The sequence below is a fragment of the Echinops telfairi genome, unplaced genomic scaffold, assembly GCF_000313985.2.
Source record: "Echinops telfairi isolate 266 unplaced genomic scaffold, ASM31398v2 ScPeMD7_4;HRSCAF=17, whole genome shotgun sequence".
Lineage (NCBI taxonomy): Eukaryota > Metazoa > Chordata > Mammalia > Afrosoricida > Tenrecidae > Echinops > Echinops telfairi.
Window position 1 is genome coordinate 8,530,590 of NW_022103900.1, and position 21,658 is coordinate 8,552,247.

The 21,658-nt window shown below is 39.8% G+C and overlaps 1 protein-coding gene across 1 annotated transcript in view; it reads left to right on the plus strand.

The window, feature by feature from the left end:
* The window catches only part of LOC101644888 (sodium channel protein type 1 subunit alpha), a 174,133-nt gene that overhangs the window by 69,379 nt on the left and 83,096 nt on the right, over positions 1–21,658 (plus strand). The window contains exons 2-3 of the mRNA XM_004703766.2: positions 8,027–8,339; positions 20,971–21,089. Coding sequence (XP_004703823.1) covers positions 8,076–8,339; positions 20,971–21,089 — 383 coding nt within the window. The 5' untranslated portion in view covers positions 8,027–8,075. The remainder of the gene's footprint in view (positions 1–8,026; positions 8,340–20,970; positions 21,090–21,658) is intronic.

Consider the following 21,658-nt stretch of genomic DNA (forward strand, 5'->3'; position numbering starts at 1 on the left):
CTTTTTTATTTTCCACTCTTCTCAGGTGCCTTCTGCCTTCACAGTATTCAGTCTGTAGGCTCTGCACATACTGCACCAGCTCCCATATCAAAAAGAAGAACCCACTGCCATCTCCGATTCTAAACCACAGTGACCCTGTAAGATAGAAAATAGCTGCCCCCTTGGGTTTCCAAACCTGAATCTTTTAAAGGTTGCAGTGTATCCGGTGGGTCTGAACCACTGACCCTGTGATTGGTAACTTAATGCATCACCAACTAGCCTCCGTGAGTTCATGGACAGTCTCCCTGGGAAGTCCTTAATACCTATTTCTTTCTCAAATGTTTCTTACCTTTTTGTCTTATCCTGTAATTTGTGGGTCTGAATTTTCCCATATTTAAAATGGGGATGATAAATTAATAAATTAGTATAACTTAATAGACAAAGATATAATGGAACACTATATCTAAGAAACTAGATTTGATGCATCCTATCCAATGCAGGTTCCTGCACCAGGACCCCAAATAACCCCAGAAACAGGCCTGAAAACCAAGACACCAAGGAAAAAATTTGAGGGGTGCTGTGTAACCATCTGGTACTGATCTTAGCCAGCTCACTGTAACAACGTTTGGCTGCAATCAGTGCTTACTGTCAAGCCCACTATGTAAGGCATGTGTAGTCTTCTACAGGAAAGAGAAGGTATCAACTGTCCAGAAGCAAAAACGTTATCCCATAGCAGCCATTTATAATAATAATAAAATATCATCTTTATGTTCCTTCTGTTTGTATAAAGCTTCCCACCTAGGGAGTGTTTATTACTAAAATGTAATTTTAATGCTATGAATTTATTCCATTGTTCCCTCCTGTGAGTAGGCTATCATCTACAATGTATCACTTAGCTTCTATTTTAACTATCTACTGACATTCCCCACTTTTCTTCTTGATTCTGTGCTGGTGAAGGTCGGCCATGCGCTCACTAGTGTTTGACTGTCTCCTCACTCGCAGATCCACTCGTTTCTTCCAGTCTTTCTCTTCCACTTCTCTTTTGGAGGTTTTCTTTTTGACCTGACTTCCACTTTGGTTTTGCTTGTTTCCCTGAAGTGTCATTCTTTTCCTTTTTCTTTCTATCACCCCTTTCACTGTTTATTTCTTACATCGTTTGCATTCACTCACAGTTGCTGTCTGTTCACATATATTTCTATTTACTTTTTGTCCTGTAACTTTTGTTACGTGAAAACCAACCAACCATGTATAACCCCTGGGGAAAGCGATATGGCAATACAGGAGACAATTGGCAATAGAAATATCATACAACCCAGCAATACCTTTGCTGACCATCTACCCCCCCCTCCAAAGCAGTGAGACAGAATATGAGCAGACATATGCTCTCCCGTGTTCATAGCAGCACAGTTCAACACAGCAAGAACCTAGAAATTGCCCAAATGTCCTCAGCAGAAGAATGGGCTTTGAACCTTCTGCTACATACACAGCGGATCACTGTGCATCCCTAAAAAGCAGCACAAAGCCATGAAACACCTCACGGCGGGGAAGATCTGCAAACCATTGTGCTGAGCACACTCAGTCAATCACAAAAGGATACATATCGCCGGAGCCCACTGCCAGGATTCAACCAGATGAAGGCAGGCTCCCACTCTCAGCCATGTAATCTTCGAACCCTAACCCGTCTGCCAAGCAACACAGTAGCAAGCCTGCCTAGTGTCCATGATCTACAAATCACTCTCTCGATAGCGCATCTTAAACCCACTGTAAAACAGGAAATCTCACCTGAGCTGGGGTCAGTTTTTCAAGATGGGGAAGAGGGAGTTGATCCTTCAATTGCTACCGTACAAAATTGTGCTAAGGTCACCAGATGAACAGACACTCCTACCAGATGGATCATTGAAGCTTACTGGAAATTTGATGGGAGGAGGGGGTGCTTAGAAAGAGGTTAGATTTCTCTTGGTAAGAAAACTGGGAATGCATCATCTCATCCACTGAAAAAAAACAAAACAAAACCAAAACCACTTAGCAATACTTATATAAAACCCAGGGGGAGAATACCCCTTAGCTACTGTGTTCCTAAATGGACACTTGAACCTAGCTTCTACCTAGACCTTGGTGACCCAGTCCATGTGCTATGGCTTTAGATTTTGTTCTTTTGAGGAACACAACATCCTTCAGAGGCCACACCAGAAGGACTAAGTGAACTGGGCTTTACCTCAAACTCACCTGTAGCTCTTAGGCTTAAGGCTAAAACTCCCAAGTGTGAGAAGTAGATGATTGCTTTTACAAGGGTTCAGAGTTGGCGGTAGCTGGACTTTGGCTCAGATCTCTTGCCTTGAAGATGCCCAAGGAATGGTGGGCTGGGATTACCATATACCTAGTTTTTTAATGCTTTCCTTGCTTTATTATTACATGTATTTATCTGGTAGGCAGGGTTTTGCCATTGTGAATGAACAGTATTGAAGGTTTCTCCCGATCATCACCCCCCATTATCTGTGTCCCGTCACTTAAGAATTTAATCTATACAAGCCAACTATTCATGTATTGCGGTTTCTGGCTGGCCTATACTTGTATAATTTCCTTTTCTCACCTGTGTTTTTAATTCTATACCATTGGCTAAATTAATGATACTATCAATAGAATTATTGATTGTTGATGTCCTCTAACATAAAAGGACAATGATGTCTCTAAGGTGAACCAAAGCCATATATAAACAATAGATGTTGAAATGGAGCTTGGGCTCACACTTAATTCTAACCCCAGTCTATGAGTGGTTAGTTCTTATGACTTGATACTCTCCCTCATGAAGAGATCACTGAAGATATGGGTGCCAGAGACAGCAGAGAGGGGCAAAAAAATGAGATGTTCCTTGGCTATCAAACAGAATCATGTCTGTGGTTTTAAAGGCTTGTCGTCAAACAAGCAGCATCTCAGTGAGGTGTCAACTACGTCCACACACCAGCCTGTGTGAACCAAAGACTGGAAATAACAAACCCCAAATTCAAAGAATGGAGTGGTATCAGAGCTTAACTTGTGAACACCCGGTTGGCAGAAGTTTATGGATGATAGTGGAAGCCCAAAATCCATTGTCAGGGTCAACAAATAGACGAAGCCTCTGGTCAGTCACCTCTGACCATAGTCCAGGGAGAGGACCGTCTTGTTAGCAGGCAGAGAGCACGGGAAAGTCGACTGTGGTAGAAGCTGCTAGGTTAAAATGTAACCTTTCTTCTGACGCCTTTTTAAGTTGTTTCTGTTTGGGGGGTAGAGGGAAGGGAAGGAAAGGGCAAAGACTGTTAAACAATCCACTTCCATGGAGCAAAGCGTCCTCTGACGAATCCAAAAGTACATTTAAATGCCAGTTCTCATGTCAAGAGAAAAGCTGTAAATCAAAACCAGAGGTTTTGCACCCACCCCGCACCAGCTAGTAAGGTATAATTCATAGTCAGACCAGATAAAGTGCTCACTTGTGTGTTTTGAGGATAAAGAAATGAAGTTCCTCACCAAGTTTAAATACAGAACTCATTAATTTTTTTCTGCATGTATTAACAGCATATGCAAATAAAAGCACTTTAAATTTTAATTTTCCACATTTTTATTGTCAAAATATTGATCTTTAATTATATTTGACTGTTTTTAAGATATTCTAGTAACCTGGTGAGAGAGGCTATAATTAATCAAATGTTTTTTATTCTTATGTCTAATGTAGCAAGGTTTATTTTTAGGTGATATTTGAATGTGCAAACTACCTAGAGTTAAAGAAACCCTTTCTCTAGTCTCAGTATAATGTCATTACATTATGGATTATTTCTGCTAACTGAGCTAGTTTATATAATACCCTGTTTCCCTGAAAGTAAGACATCCCGTGAAAATAAGACCTACTTACAGTTTTGCCTCTCACTGAACTATAAGGCATCCCCTGAAAATAAGGCCCCCCAAAGCTACCGTAACTCTGGACTCTGGACCGTAGCGGCGAGTGTTGCTGCGCAGCTCACTGTTGGCCGCAGCGCAGCCAGAGCAGATGGGAAGTGTGAGGTCTCTTTTAATAAAACAATAAATGTGTACCACATTCTTCATGGAAAAATAAGACCTAGCGCATCTTTGGGAGCAAAAATTAATATAAGACAGTCTTATTTTGGGGGATATAGGGGTAGCTTGGTATATAATACCTTTGAAGTGACCATATTTGTTGGTATAAAATGTGGCATTGCTGATTACATGTTGGGCTGTTAGCTGCAAGACCAGCAGTTCAAACCCACTGATGGCTTCACAGTGGAAAAATGAGATTTATAGTCTCAGAAACCCACAGGGGCAGTTCCGCTCTGCCCTATAGGGTTGCTTTGAGTTAATCTATACTAGATGGGCATGAGTTAAGCACTTTTGAGTTTGACCTTCCAATTGGCAATGAGAGCCAAGGAGCAGGGAACTACTTCCATGGGCCTTTTCTCCAAGGTACAAATTCCTGGGACCACAAACAGGCTTCTAGTCGCTGCTCCCACATAAATTCATGAGTTCTGAACCACCAGGTGAGACCCTTTTTGAGAGACAATGATTGGTCACCATGATCATACATATTTTAGGTCTCCAGTCTCCATAGTTACATATGAAAGGGTCTACTTCAACAGTGAAATGGAACGGATGACATGATACAGATGGATAAAGATAGGCCAGAGAAATGCAAATGCAAGACAATAGTAGGAGTACTTATGTGATGTCAGACAAAGTTGTCTTGGAGGAAAAGAAAGGAAATTAAAATGAGACCCAAAGAGTTCAGACGCCTGCAAGGATCTCATCTGAAGCAACAGGTGACGTCAAGAACAGAACCTCAGCATTCATAGGGCAAAAGTGATACAGACTTCAGGAATAAATAAACAAAACACATTCATGATAGACTTTATAAATTACCTCTCTCAACTTGTAAAATATTAAGTAGAACAAAAATATGTGCCAATATAAATGGCCTAGATACAATTTTTCTAATCATTTAATTGAGATATACAGGACCCTGTAATTTTGAAACCCCAAATAAGGTTCTCTTCAGTATTCCAGGGAAAGCCAATAAAACCCACCTTTATTAGAATGAAAAGGAAATCTCAATTATATCCAGGAACTAGCAATAATTCACAAAGACAATGACCTCCCGCCCCCTTGGGTGAGAAGCCACTGAAGCCCTGAGCAGTGGTCAACAGCTTTCTGAGGTGCAAACCTTGGTCTCCCCATCTGGGTAGGGGTGTGTGTGAAACAAGCGAGGAACCTGGGAAGACATATGGAAACAGTAAATGCAATGGAATAATGGACCATGCAAATGTCAGTGTCTACAACCTTGAGACCAGAATAGCTACCTGAGGCCCAGCTGCACTGGAAAGGATCACATTAAAGAGCGGATCAAGTGGGAGAAAAATGTGGAACAAAAAGCCAGATTCACTGGTTCCTTAGAAGCAGGGGAGACCCCCCAAGACCACCGCCCTGAGGTCTGGAACCAGCTCAGTCATTTGAAATCAAAAGAAACGCATGTCCGAGCAGCAGTTTAGAGGGTTAGGAAAGAGGGAGGAGCTAAACCAGAAAGCACAGGGAGAACACAGAGCAAGTGGTGATACATTGAGGGGCTTGCAATGGATGAGTTACAACAAAATGTATATGATTTCTTAATGTGAGATTGATGATCTGCTCTGTAACCTTCACTTGTCACAATAAAATTGTTTTTTAAAAGAGAGAAATTAGCTCTGTAGTCATAGCCACATGAGTATACGTGACATGATGTGTGTAAAAAAATGTATCAATTTCAGCTTCACTTATAATTCTAAAATATTGGACACAATCTGAACCTCATGACTGGGAAATTGGATCAATAAATTATGACATGCCCAATCAATAGAAAAAGCCATAAAAAGAATGACTTGAAACTGCTAAAGAAAATTTAATCTATAAACACTGAGATGGAATTAATTTTGGATTTCAAGTGGAAAGCAAAAAGCAGCTTCTGTGGCAAGATTGTACTTGTGTATTTTGAACTGGAATAGCATATGCATTTCTTCACCATGGGAGGATGAGCGAAGAGTCTGATCCTGTACAGATGCAGCCTGGGAAGCACGATGGGGCAGGGCTGCCCTCCTAGATCGCTGTGAGTGGGAATCAACTGAAATTCAATGTTTTATTTACTTTAATAGAATATATCGATTTAAAATATGCCAGTCCATATTGATTACATTTTTGGAAAAGAAAACAAAAAAGAAAACATGTAGGGACATGTAACAATCGTTCCTCCAAATTTGGGGAGATTGGGTGCTGGAAAATGAGGTGAAAGGGAGATTTTGTACTTTCTTTATATTTTCTTTTTAATTTTTCACTTATATATATTTTCTATTTTAAGACTAGTTAAAAATAAAGACCATACCTATATCTATGTTAGAATATGCCCCTTATGAGAGACTGTACCCTGTTTGTTACCTTTAAACTATCATTTCTCAATAAATAAATAAGGGTTTACTTTTTCTATCAGGCCTTCCGGGGGAACTCGACTTTAAAAACAGAACATTGCTTTTCTATTGGTTTGCAGGCCAGTCTATTCTTCCAGGCCCCAAACTAATCGCAAATACTGTTGCCATCTTTATTCGTTCACTTAATAGACTGCACGACACGTTTAGATTTGTGTTTTCATTTCTTTGTCCTTCGTCGTAACCCCAGCAAGGGGACTCCTGTCAGTGAAAGTTGAGCCGGACAGCATTCTTCACCGAGGGGTTAGGTCGGTGTTTTATTGCCGTTCGTGTGTGGAATAAGCTGTGAGGAACTTCCTCTTAGCTCGCTGGCCTTCGTGAGTTAATGCAATGTTCAAATACAACTCATGACTGAACAGTAGCTTGGGCTCTGGGAAATTTTGGCTGAGCAATATCTGTGAAATTTGAGATCATCTTAAGTATGCTATGAAACAGTCCATTGGGAATTGGCCCCTGGCATCAGATCAGCATGACTCGGCTCCGTGGAGTTGAGAGTTTTGCTTCTGGTCCTCATAATATGTCTAGCACTACAGGATGATGGAATCGGCGAGAAATGACACATCTAGTACCTATTGAACTTCTTGTCTTTCTTTCTGATCATATTTCTGGAAATAGGAAAATTCTCCTGTCTCCTAAATCTACAGCTTTCACCTCCTCATCCATCCCCTGGTCAACAAATTTCTTTTTCGCCTGGACAGTGTCTCCTTCTCCGTCAGATAAATGACATTAGTCTAATCTTGGACCAGGCCTTTCTTTAGGTGTTCAGGTAAGTATGGCTATTCCTGTGAGCAGATCCTTAATCTCCGAATAGATGAAGGTATTATAAGTGAATGATGGACTAATTATTATAAATGGCGACAGCAAACTCTTCTGGCCAGCTTGGTCAAAGCCACTTGTCAGGCCTAAAGGCTGGGGTTTTATATCACCTCTGAGACAGGGCCCTTTCCACTTCATCCCTCTTAATGGATATAACTTCTGCATCTATAGGTATGTAGTCATCTTCGGATTAGGTCACAGAGTGAACAGCCTATTAGTAACATGCTGTTCATTGGCCTGTGTACTTTAACTAAGGCTGTACTTGAGCCTAAGAGCCCTGGGTAAGCCTTGGGCTGCCGGTTTTCAGCCAGCAGCAGGAGAAAAGATGAGGCTGTTGTTGGTCTCTGTAAAAATGGACAGCCTTGAGAACCTACAGGAGCAATTCTACCCTGTCCTATAAGACCAGTAGGAGTTGGAATCTGCTTGATCGCAGCGGGTTTAGTTTGGGAATTGGTATTGTTGTTTGCATAATTTAGCCTCTGAACTCACTGCATGCATAGTTCCCCTATGTAAAAACATGAGAATTGAAAAACATTGAGCCAAATGCAGCAGTAAAATATATTTGTTAAAATCGAACCAAATCTATCGGATAAAATATATTTGTTAAAACTGATACTTCGGAATTAGATTGCAGTTGAAGGTGAAAACAGAAATTTGTGTCCTCTACCTTCTATTCATAACAAGAACTTATGGAGAGGAGCATCTCTTACTCTCCTAAAACCCATGCCTTCTTTTCTCAGCACATTCAGCTACAGAGTAAATGGTGATTAAAATGTGCAGGATGACAAGATGGAGCCGACAGTGCTTGTACCACCAGGACCTGACAGCTTCCACTACTTCACAAGAGAATCTCTTGCGGCGATTGAAAGTCGCATTGCAGAAGAAAAGGCTAAGAATCCCAAACCAGACAAGAAAGATGATGACGAAAATGGCCCAAAGCCAAATAGTGACTTGGAAGCTGGAAAGAACCTTCCGTTTATTTATGGAGACATTCCTCCAGGGATGGTGTCGGAACCGCTGGAGGACCTGGATCCATTCTATATCAATAAGAAAGTGAGTGTTTTCTATCAGGCATATTTTGCTGTTCATTGCCTACTGTATACCTTGGACAATTATATCACTAACACATTCTGAATTAGCACAAAGCCTTATGTACCCTTCCCTCACATTACACATATCTCAGGCATACACATGAGAAATAAATTAAGCATAGGAGATGGAACCACCCTGAATGTGCCTGATAGGTTCTCAAAAACAAATGTAAACCATAGGTGGGTAATTTAACTAATTTTAAAAATTCACACACACACACACAAACACACACCGAGCTAGTTTTAGCGTACAATTATACAGATTCTTTTTGCACTTGGAAATTCTGCAACCATCCAACTTATAAAGACTGTAATGAATTTTGATAATAATTTCTCATGAAACAAAATATGAAACCTCAGGATTTTCAATTTCATATCACATTACAAATAATATATCAAGACTTTTTCCATAAAACTTTTTCCCACTTGAAAAAGATCATTCCTATAGGAACAAGTTTGATTTTTGTAATCAACCTTTTGTAGTAATATATTGATATGGATAAGAATTTTAACCAAAAAATAGTTATTCAAAGAACCCATAAATGATATTGGAATGCATGCATTTTCTATACCCACACTTGAAATTAATACCTTGTATCAGTCTACAGCCTTTCATTAGCATGACCATGATCTCACACCAAGAAGAAAATCATAAAAAAAGATACAATCACAAAATGACTATTGTGTTAATATTCAATAACACTTATGATTTAATTTGTGGTATTTTATTACTTCTTTCAGCTGACATAGATACACCTTTGAACTCTAAGTTGAAGGATAAGGCAAACAAAAATTTTCAGTTGGCCAGGCGCCGTAGGGAAAAACCACAAAAGATTTTAGAGACTATTTTTGTAAGGAATTTGTCCTCATCAAACGGGAAAGTGTGGTAGTTTTCATATGAAGCATTAGAGACCATTTTTTGAATCAACTGTCATTTTGTTTACATTTTTTTTGAGCTTTTCAATCCACAGGCAGTTTCAGTATAACAGCGGAGCACGAGTGGCTTAGTGGGCTAGATGTTGGGCTGCTAACCCCAAGGTCAGCAGTTCAAAACCACCAGCTGCTCCTAGAGAGAAAGATGAGACAAGCCACTCCCATGTTGGGACTTCGATCCCGTGCCTAAGGGTCGCTAATGTGGAAAGACTGACGCTGTGGGATCAACTTCATGGCAGTGAGTTTAAAGTACACTACACTGTCCTTTTTTAAAAACTGGCTTATTTGTCATACAACAAAGAGAAAGAACAGTTTTTCAGGAATTCCATTTTCTTTTATTTCACTTTGCTTTTAAGCACTGTATGATCAAATCTTAGGAAGTAATAGAATATCCATTTCATAACTGACATTTAGATTGTGAGAAAGGTTGTCTAATGCACTTTATCATTAAATCAGTGCTTTAGAAATTAATCTAAGATGGCATCGGAGAAGCTAAAGCCCAAATTAATTGGAACAAACCATGAGGATTTTATTTGTGTAAGAAAAGTCACAGTGAATCTCTTCCAATCACTCCAGCAAAAGACCTTTCACTTATTTAAAATGCCCTGTGATTGAAGCACAGGTTGGATGTGCTCCGGTCAGCAGTCCATCCAGGCGATGTTGCTTTGTTTCTGGTCACTGGACACCGTCAGTCCTTTCAGACGCTGCTCTTTCACACATTTTGCGTCATACTTTATGTGATGTTTATATTTTCATTCCTATATCTGTGTAAACACTGTTCAAAGTGCTGATCACATATGAAGGCGCTTCAACATGCTCTTGAAGAAATTCCACTTTTCCAGGAACTTAATGTAGCCCCATTAGATTAATTCATTCAATCCTTTAATCCTCAGTGACTTTTTGCTACCAGCCCCCACCTCTCTCACGTGGCAGCCACCATATATAGATGATTAAAGCCACCCTAGGCTCTCTGCTTTCCTTACACAGAGGTGCAGTGCAGCATGTCACCTCAAACACCCTACTCTTCCTTGTAAAACAGTAAACAGATGTTTTGAGAAGGAACACAGCCATGCATGTAGACAAGGGCAGAGATTCTTCATGTAGAAACCAGCATTCAGTCAATCTTTTAAATGAAAGACCTTTCAGATTGATAAAAGTGATTGTCTTGAGAGACTGTCCCCAACCTAGACAATCCACAGTTGTTTTTTTAGTGGGTGCCATATAAGAAAGGTGAGACAAAGACGGGAAATACAAAGTGCACCAAAAAAAAGAAATTTCTCACCCATTCCAAATGGTGAAATAAAGGCTTTCACAGTGTAGATGGAAAGACCGACTCTGTTGGAATGACTGGCTGACCAGACTCTTGTGCTGAGGCAACACTTACACATTTTGCTAGGTTCATATCCAAAGCACACCTCTAGCGTCGTCTTCCTTATCTTCAAGTACACATTGTGTGAAGAAGGAAAAACATTTTGGAAGAAGTCACAATGTGCAAGTAGAACAACCTGATAAGAGAAATATTTTGTTATCAGGAAAGGTTTTCCAAGGTAAGGCACCTTCCCTTCTTTCATTCGGCTGACAGCAGGCAAATCTTCGAATGTAAGTCACAACAATTCGGATGAAACTTCTCACAGGATTGAAATCCTTACAAATTAATCTGGCATGCCTGAAACTTGCAATTGAGCTACATGCTGGCCATCTCCTTATTTTGTATTTGTACATATTGAAAATCTCTACGAACAGCATGTGCCTGGTTTTCAGGCTGACTTTTCTTTCCTAATTGGATTATTTTGGTATTGAAGAGTACCTGTAAATTCAGAATTCATTTGTTCTGATTAAAGCTGGAACACTGATAATTCTTGTAAGAGTACTGAATATTTCCTTTTATTTTTGACGAGTAATTTCATTTTTGTGATGTCAGTGTCTGACGGGCAGGCTGATTCTAATGAAAACACCCCAGTACAACTCCGTCCTCCTGGAGGGGGGAAGGGTCTAGAATAGCGGGCTTGTTTCATAGGTGCGATTCCCCGCTGAGAGAAGGTTCGTGTGTGTGAAGCTGTTTGGTTGAGCTGTGACGCTCAAGCATCAGGTACACTAGCATCTTTAGGTCCTTCTTGAATTGTAGGTCTTTCCTAAAATGTAATTTCAAGTTCAATAATTACTCTATCATTTCAAACAATATCAAGTTTCTTGTTTCTTTCATACAAATACATAGAAAAAAATGTTAAATGACAGTGGACTATAAACATGGTTGCTGAATATCCACTCATTAAACCATGTTTTACAGTAAAATCTAGTGATGCACACATGTACATAGAAGCAATTAGTCTAAGCAGAAATAACACAAACCACATCCAAGGTCTCCTTGATCTTTAGCAGAGACAATGTCAATGAGCGTATGGAAGCATCGCTGCTGCTGATCCATATGCCCACATGTTTTTATCCTCTTTGCTGCAATGAAAAATGTATGCTGTATATTGTTCAAAGAGTCTAGTGAAATTGTGAAAGTAGTTTAAGCCATGTTCCATGATATTGTAGTAGGGCCTGAATAACTAGCAACAATTCCATGAGCATCCCTGGTACATGGAAGCAGGAGGACATTCCAGATCCTCAAAGGTTTTCAGCCTACCAGAAGTCCAAGGTAAGAGCTGAGGATTGAAATAACGGCACTGTTAGAATACAGGCAGAGGGTTTTCCATATCAAGTTAGCTCTGGCCCAGTAGCCCCTCTAGAACATGATCCCACGCTGAGCACCTTTGTTTATTTTAGCAGTGCATCAAGGCACGTCGTAGCTTGTGAACGCATCTCCCCACTCCGCCCCTGATGGGATTGTTGTCACAGTTTCCTGCCATAGCTTGGGCTGATTTGGCACCATTTGGCTATATGCTCCAAGTCTTCACCCACTCTTTATTTCAGAAAACTTCTTCCTTATGTTCTTCTTAAAATTGCAGATGACTCATTAGTTCCATGGGAGGAAATATTCTTTTGACAATGTGATATTTTACTGGAAATAGAATGAGGTATTTTAATTCTGTAGTAGAAATGGGTAAGTTTATTAAGTACAAAATATAGAGATATATACATTTAAAAGCTAAATTCCTTACTTAATTATCTCATGGACCATTTTAAAAGTGACGTATTATACCTTTAGAGAAACCATTTTTAAAAGATGCATATTAATTCTCTAATGGGAATGCATGAGAATAATATATGAATTTGGGATTTCAGATTCATACTTGGTATTACTAAAGAAATTTTTATCCTTACATATTGGGTTGAGGGAGTTCTTTTGATTTTAATTGGGATTGGGATTTTTTTTCTTGAAAAAATAATTTAGTAGAACATGAGAAAAGTCGATGATAATTAAAAGCTTAGGACTCTAGGAATTGCCATGTGGAAAATCTCTAACTTACAATTTTTCTTTACAAATACTTGACTCCTCTCGAGCCACCTGAGGATGATTCCATTTGAGCGACCGTAGACGGACTTCCCACTCTTACTTCACCACATACAGGTCCTACTACTGCACGCTATTTCTTCCTTCAGCCTCTTCCTTCCTGCACCTCCGGTTCTGTCTCAGAAACAGCCCCAAGAAGATGCCGCTGATGAGGAAAGGATGGTTGGAATTTACTGAGTACTCATTATATTAGCTTGAGAGCCTTCAGCTGAACGTGACCAAACCTCAACGGAATCAGGGTAATGAAGGAGGGAAAAAAGAAAATAAACAAATGTGCAAAGGTGAACCTGGTTTCAATATTGATGGGGCAACAACACAAGGTTGTCAGGACCCAGCTTTTCTGGCTTGACCTTCTCCTATGATGGGTTGATCCTGAGGCTGGCTCTTTCCACAAGATAGGAGAGATAGCCCCCAGTAATCAAAAGAGAGAAAGAGCTCATTTTTCAAAAGTTAACAATAGCAGCAACAGAAAGCATTACTATATATAAATATATATTATATAAATATATTATAGTATATATTACAGAAAGCATGTTATAGAATATAGATTTGCATAATATTATTTGTGTCATTATATCTTGGAGTTGATTTTACTTAGGTAACATGAGCTATTCCAAACCAGTCACTGTGTCCCAGGGTAAGTGATGATCTCCTCATTTAGACCAGTATCACATGGACGCTGGTGTAGCCAGGGAGTCGGCATCCCCAAAGCCACATGGCAGAGAATGTGGCAGAGCCTTCCTACAAAAGGAGGCGATGGCGACTGTTAGGGAAGAAAGGATTCTGGGTAGGCAAAACAATAACTTCCCTATCTGTACTGTTCCAGGATCATTACTGTCTATTCCGTGCATGTGCCCTTCCAAGCTGGTTCTTGTCTCTGTTTTAACACCATGACACTGAGGTTAAGTAATTGTCTAAAATCAAGGACTTTTGAGTACTAGACTAGATTTAAAACCAGATCGGTGGGTTTCCGGGGCCCAGTGCCATGCTGTTTTGGGTTGGCATACTGTTTTGGGTTTGCAGCTGTAGCCCGAGGGCTACCAGTGGGAAAGAGAAGACCAACGTAATAGAATCTAAATAAGCCCACAGTCACTTTTCTTGCCCCTCAACTCCTGCCATTTTGCAAGTTACGTCCTGCCGGTCCACTACACTGGGAATATTTCCTAAACCCTAACATATTGTTTCAGCCTAGTAACTTTCTTCTGCCCAATCGGGAACATCCCCCTGCCTCTGTAAAAAACGAAACTCTTAAGAGACTCAGTGGGTCTGAATCCATCTCTAAAATAACTAGAAAATGACACTCCCCATCAGATTCTCATAGTGTGATAATCACCTCTTTGTACAGAGAACAGATTCGAAACCTTAAAATTAGGCGCCTCTGTGAGGAAATGACATTTCTGTTATGGACTGAGGGGTAAAAGGTAGAGGAGACCAAAGAAGAGGCTCCCAGCAGAAGCCTGTGAGAGACAGAATAGCGCTCTATTGAAATAAGTATAAGGAATAAAGGAAGATGAGCTTGGGAAGACTGGTTCAGGTCTAGATAAGGTGCTTCTTTTCGTACATTGTAGTGAGTTGAAAGTTTATTTTAATACAAAAATGAAGCCTCCCAAAAAGGTTTGGGCAAACAAGCAGCGTGCTCCACTTCACATTTTTAAAAGTCTCTCCAGCTTCTTTGTGGAAAACAGATGGAACTAATGAGGGCCAGAAAAAGAAGACGCTGGGAGTCTCTGTGGAAGGCTGGTCTGAAATGTTACAGGGGAGCTGGAGAATAATGGATGGCTTCTGAATCCGTTCTGGAGCTGAGATGTTTAGCTGTCAGATGGGAACAACCTGACGGTGTGGTATTCGAAGATACGAAGGACAGATACTGAGCAGGAAATGTCAAGGTGAAAATCTGCATTGGTTTGCGACACAGAGGTCCGTGTGTGTGTGTGTGTGTGTGTGATTAAGAGCTGGACACATAGAGACACCTTTGTTGACGTAGAGGCAAAAACGTAATCAGCCAATAGTGTACACTACACTTTCTAATATTCCTGATCATTGCCGTACTATACAAAACTCACTGCTCTCCAGTCAGTTCTGCCACATAAATGATTCTATGGTTTCCGAGACTATAACTCTCTACAGGAGTAGAAAGCCTCCTCATTCTCGTGGTTTCAAACTGCTGACCTTCTGATCAGCAAGTTCTTCTTACCTTGGACCGTGGGTTTACTTTAAGAGAAGGCAGGTGCAGTAAACTCAGACTCTGTCCTATGAATAAGCTTCTTTTTAAAAATCATTTTAGAGGAAATACAAACTAAGAGTTTCTGTTTCATCTATGTAGTCTAAGACACATGCCGTTGAGATTGAGATAAAGTTAGGATAATAACTGTTTAGAAGACAAGGTAGAAAATGGACACTTGTTAAATTCAATGTTCATCTTGGGAAACATTATAAACAAATAACTTTTTAAAACATACTTACAAATAGTAATTTCTACCAAACTATTAACATAATTATTTATTGACTAGACAATTAGGACAAGGGAAAGGATTTCATGTGTGTGTGCGCACTGTAACTGTGGATAGTGTAGACCATTTTAAAGATCACTAGTGAAAAATAAATACATAGCCCTGTTATTGTAGCAGCTCTTGGACAATGTATTAAAAGTTCACATTCCTAGGCATTACAGCCAAACCATCTGAATTAGAGTCATAACACCTTTGTGAGCTAAGAATACTCTTTTTTCAAATGAGGCAAGTAAGTTAAGAGAAAGTTAAATGTTTTCTTTAGGGTTACATATTTAAAAGTCTACAGAGATCTAACTCCTATGCACTCTAAACAATACATCATAGAAAATGAATTCAACTTATATTTTTCTACTGTTGCTGTCCACATTCCTCATGTTTCTACGTAATTGCATTTTAATTTGTCTTTCACCAGAAAATATTTTAACTTAGTAAAGGCTGCTGAGAAAGAGAGAATGGGCTAGCCAAACAATGAATGGTTTAAATCTAGGTCTGGGGCGTTCAGTACAGCAGTTGTTGCTGGTAGATGTCACTGAGTCAGCTCCGAGTCATAACCTCCTTATGTACAACGGAACAAAACATTGGCCTGCCCCATCCATCCTCACGATCATTACGTAGGTGTCCGTAATTGTAACCTGTGTTAGTCTGAGTAGACTAGAGAAACAAATTCACACTCGTATGTGTATAAGAAAGAACTTTATATAAAGAGTAATTACACATTAAGAAAACATCCCAGCCCAGTCCAGATCAAGTCCATAAGTCTGATATTAGCCCATATGTCTGATACCAATCTATAAAGTCCTCTTCAGACTCACAAAACACATGCAATGATGCCGAAGCAGGAAGATCACAGGCCAGTGGTTGGGAAGTCTTGTGGATCCAGTGGCGTTGTAAGCACCTCAGTGCTGGCAGGGGTTTCCATGAGCCTCCTCCAGCTCAGGCACTAGAGTAGTTCCATGTGTCTTGTCAGCTGCAATGTCTCCCAGGGAGTGAGCATGTGTCCCACCTCCAGCGAGCTATTGATCTCCTTAGCATCTCCAAATGAGGTCATCAAGCTGTGACCTGATTGACAGGTAAACTCCACCCCTTCACTTGAAAGTCTCAAACTGACAACAGATGATGTAACTAGCACAGCACCTCAGTGTCAGTCCATCTCATGTAGGGCCTTTCTCTTTTACGATACCTTTATACCTTAGCCAGCATGCTGTCTGTTTCCGGGACCAAGGCTTTCCTAATCACATGTCTAAAACAGGTGAGTTGAAATCTCACGATCCTCACTTCTAAGGAGCATTCTGGCGTTACTTCTTCCAAGATAGATTAGTTTGTTCTGCTTGCAGCCCACAGTACTTTCGCTATTTTTTTTTGTTCAAGCTGTAATTCAAATGTATCATTTCTTCTTCGATCTTCCTTATTCATTGTCCCACTTTCACATGCATATAAGACTATGGAAAATAGCATGCTTTGGGCCAAGGGCAACTCAGTCCTCAGACTAATACCTTTTCTTTACAACACTGTAAAGTAGAACAAACATGATTTTACAGAAAAACTTCTTTAATTCTCTATATAAATTTGAATGCCAAACTTTTCCATATTGGATATATGCATCTTATCAACGTGGTGTTCAAAACAATGATTTTCAATGAGTTTTTAGAATTTTATAAATTAATTTTTCAAAGACCCTACAATCAGTAAAAGATGTAAGCTAAGACTTAAAGAGTTGAGAGTATGTCCACAGTCCTTTCACTTTGGTGCCAAAGGAGCAAAGCTACACATTCTCCTCTGAGGTGTCCATCCGCCTACGGAGGAACCTGGTTACTGTCATGGTCCACCGTGCCATCAGCAGCACCACCATCTTGACTCTATCCACCCACAACCCCACCTGTGAGCCCACAATTAGGCCAGCTATGGGCTATAACTCACTTTTCTGCCATATCCACTTCCAAATTAGCTTGCTGTGATGGGAAAGGTGGAAATCCTATTTTTAAAATGTAGATGCAATATCAGAGTTTTACTGACTGTCCCACCCCTGTGGTTGTTAGTTGTCATTAAATCAGTTCCATCTCAGGGCAACACCCAATCTCCTAGCAGGAGATATAGGGGTTGGCAACTATTTTTGAGGACAGAAAGCAGTATGCAGGAGATTTGAAAGGAGACCATATTCAATCTTGTGTAAACTCTCTTTGGCCTTTCTGGGTCATTGTGTGTTCATTCTCTGAGGGGGAAAAGACATTTGAAATGCACGATTAAGTCGGTTCACATTTTGCAATGATCTCACAATGTCATTCAGGGACAGAAGTAAAGAATGAATCACAGGAAAAGAGGACTAAGTTCCCTAGGTCCTTTGTAAGACAGATCAAAGCACTGCTCAGCCCTACACCATCCTCACAATTGTTGCTATGTTAGAGACCGTTGTTCCCACCCCTACATCAAGCCATTTCATTAAGGATCTTTCTTGTTCCTTGACCTCCAACTTTGCCAAGAATGCTATCTTTCTCCAACGACTGATCCCGCCTCAGAATAGATTTAAAATGAGTAAGACAAAACCTCTGCATCCTTGTTCCTAAGGAATATTCTGGCAGGATTTAATAAACAAAGACATTTGTTTATTCTTCTGATGGCCCATTGCATATTCAGCCTTCTTCAACAACACCATAATCAAAAGGCATCCATTCTGTTGACTTCCATATTTGTTGCCCAACTTGATATGCATAGACTGTTATTGCTAAGGGCGACCTATGGACAACAGAAGGACACACTGCCAGTCCCGGGCCACGGTCACAGTTGTGCTTATGTTTGAATTCATTGTTGCAGCCACTGTGTCAATCCGCCTTGTCATGGCTCTTTATCACTGCCCCTCTACTTGACCAAGCAGGATGCCCGTTTCCCAGGACTGGTCTCTCCGAATAACATGTCCAAAGTAGATGAGACAAAACCAGGCCATCCTTGTTTCACAGCATGCTGGCTGTACTGCATAGGAGGAGAATAAAATACCATGGCTTGAGGTAGGTACACTTTAGTCCCATAGTGACAGCTTTGCTTGTGAGCACTTTAAATAGGTCTTCTGCAGCACATTTTCCCGGAGCAGTTATTTGATTTCTTGACTGCTGCTTCTACCTACTGGCCTTGACGGTGGCTCCAAGTCACCTCAAGCCCTTGACCACGTCAATCTTTCTAGGTTCTTCTAATCACCTTTCATGGGAATAGGCACAAGTATGGATCTCCTCCACTCTATTGGCCACGTCGCGGTGTTCCAATTTTCTTGACATAGACGATTGTTGGCTTTAGTGCCTTTTTGGTTCCTTCGTGTCTGTTGACATTGGTGTCTACCCACGATTCATCTGGGCTTCCGTTATTAGTGTTTAATGTGTCCAATCTATTGTCGAGGTGGTCTCTAAATTGAGGCAGGATGTCCTCTGGGTTTTACTTTGACTCTCGTAGCTTGTTTGAATTTTTTCCAACTTGCACAGGAACATGGAATAGTCTGCTCCTTAGTCGGCCCTGGCTTCGTTCTTCATGAGAGTGAGCTAGTTCATCATCTATTTCCACAGAGATAGTCGATGTGATTATTGTATTGTCTAGCTGGTGAGGTCCATGCATACAGTTGCCATTTATGTTGTTGAAAAAAAAACATATTTCTGAGCAACAGGCCATTGGTCTTGCACAATGCTATCATGCCATCTGTGGCACCATTTCCATCACCAAAACATTTTCCTAACATTCCAATCAGTAGTAATAATCTGTACATCTTGATTGTATGGTTAATGAATTTCAGTCTCCAGAATTTGATAAAAAAAAAAGCACTTTAGATTCTTCATTTTTGACACAAATTATTTGTGCCTTGGTTTGAGTAAGAATATTATTCTACTTTTGACCAGACAGTTCTCTCCACATTATATTTGAGTGCCATCCAACCAGAGGGGTACAATTTTTTACACTATATCAGACAATATTCCACTAACAGTCAGAAAGATTTTACTGGTCTATTTTTTATGTCCATAAAGCTTGACATTCTTCTTCTTAGTCTCTCTCAGTCTGGAAGCTCCACTGAAACGTTTCCACCATGAGGGACCCTGTTGGTTTGTGACATACCGGTGGCATGGCGCCCAGCTCAACAGCTAAATACAAGTCACCACAATATCACAGACTGAGGAAGGAGTCCTGCATTCTAGACTTACCTTCCTCCAAACATGGGAAGGGGATTTCATTTTAGAACAGTGACTCATGGTAGTGAAAGTGCCATCTCTAGTCTCTAAAAATACAATTGAAATTTAATTTCTAGACAACAGAAATGAACAAACAGAAAACAGAAATGGAAAACAAAGAGGTACAAATACGACCCCTTCCATTTTTCAAAATTATTATTCGAGTGGAGTCATCAAATTAGCTTGTCCAATTGCCATACATAGGTCTGAATTCTTACCCTCGATATCTGTGCCTGTCTTGTCACATAACAGTGACAGCTCGCAGAGCATCATGGGTCGAAGAACTCCCTTTCATATCCTGAATTAAGGCAGTTCCCCAAGATAGCAAATGCTATTTTCTAAGAGCAACTCAGTCATTGTCTGTGGGTAGAAGGTAGAAGGGTGGTGGGAGGAAGAGAAACAAGAGATTCCTTTAATGAACTGTAGTCTAAATGTAGATGGGGGTGGTGGAGGTGGTGGTGGTGGGAATCATATCAAGGATTCTCATTATAAAATAAGCATAAAATTAATACTTGCAACATCATAATATGATCCAGGAAGCTAATCACCCTATCATGGGGAAAAATATTTTTGAAGAATGGGAAAATGTTTATTAAAGTGCTTTAACATTTCCTTCCCTAAATATATTCTTTATGGAGAAAATGTCTTTCTACATCTACATCTGTTTGAAGATTAACAGCCATTGGGTCGGAGTCCTTGATCCATTATTCTATATTGCTTGTTGTCTTTTGTTTTGTTTTGTTTTAACAAACTAATTGCCGTCAAGTCTAATTTTTGGAATGCAATTCTATTCACAAACTTTGGGTTCTTTGTGGGCTTTGGATTTTTGCTCGGGGCTAAGAAAGCATTGCATGAGATAGGCATGCAAACGGGATTCCAATTCAATGTGTCAGCTAACTCAGAAATCCCAATACACAATTTAGCACTCACTCCTGGCCAACGGATACTCTCCAGGGAATTTGGCCTCCAGAAATCAATGATTGGATCCTAGCCATCTAAGCCAGGAGTGGGTTTGATGGTAGCTGTTTTTATTTTCTATTTCAAATCGAATGATGGTGTATATTTTATACGGATAAATGATCGAAGTATGTTTATTTCAATAAGAGTGTGAGTTCAATTGGATGATTTTGCATTCCACAGGATTGATTTTAAAGACACTTCAATTGGGAAAGCTGAAATCACTAAGTGGAATGTAGTGCCTTAAGATTTTGTAGAATAAAAGGAAATAGGCGCCCATTTAGGGCTTGTACTTAACTCAGAGATTTTGAAGTGTTAAGAAAGTAAGTAAATTCTCTTGACTAAAGCATGTTATGGACAACACGATCTCAGGTAAGTAGCAGGTAAAGGTAAGTGATATTATTGGATTTCCAGTCCTGGTTGTGCTCGTTTCTCCTGCAACACTGGCATAATTATTTAGGGCAAGTAGAAAAAGTCGACCAGAGAGTTTAAATGTTTCTTTCTTTTATACTTCTGTGCTGTGTTCCTGTCTTACAGACTTTTATAGTGTTGAATAAGGGGAAGGCCATCTTCCGGTTTAGTGCCACCTCCGCCCTGTACATTTTAACTCCCTTCAATCCTCTTAGGAAAATAGCGATTAAGATTTTGGTACATTCATATCCTTTTCCAGTGTTTAATGTTAGTGTTTTGTACATATTCTATAAGTTCTTGGTAGTTAAGTATAAAATTAAGCTGGGAAATGGCTATCTGTATGGCTTTTATCACTTTTTGTATCATTTTTTGGTCACATTGAACCTTATTTTTATAGTTGATTTGTGACAGCAATCTCTTGAAGAGCTTATGAAGTCTTTAACAATGTATATACATACCTGTGCGTATATGTATGCATGTTTGGTATCTCTGTTATAAAATATTTGCACGTGTTGAACCCCTACAGAGCTAGTTGAAAGTGTGCCAGTAAAAAGTGTGTGATTGTGTAGAATTTTGCAGTGAGCTGTGATATATTAATGAAGTTTACTTCCAGAGTCCAGATTAGACATGTCAGTAACAATAAACTCTCTAGTTTATGTTCAAATATACTTTTAAGCAATTTTTTAAACTAAAGATCTTAGCCAATTCTTAGCTATTTCTTTTTTTTTTAAATCATTTTATTAGGGGCTCATACAACTCTTATCACAATCCATACACACATCAATTGTGTAAAGCGCATTTGTACATTCATTGC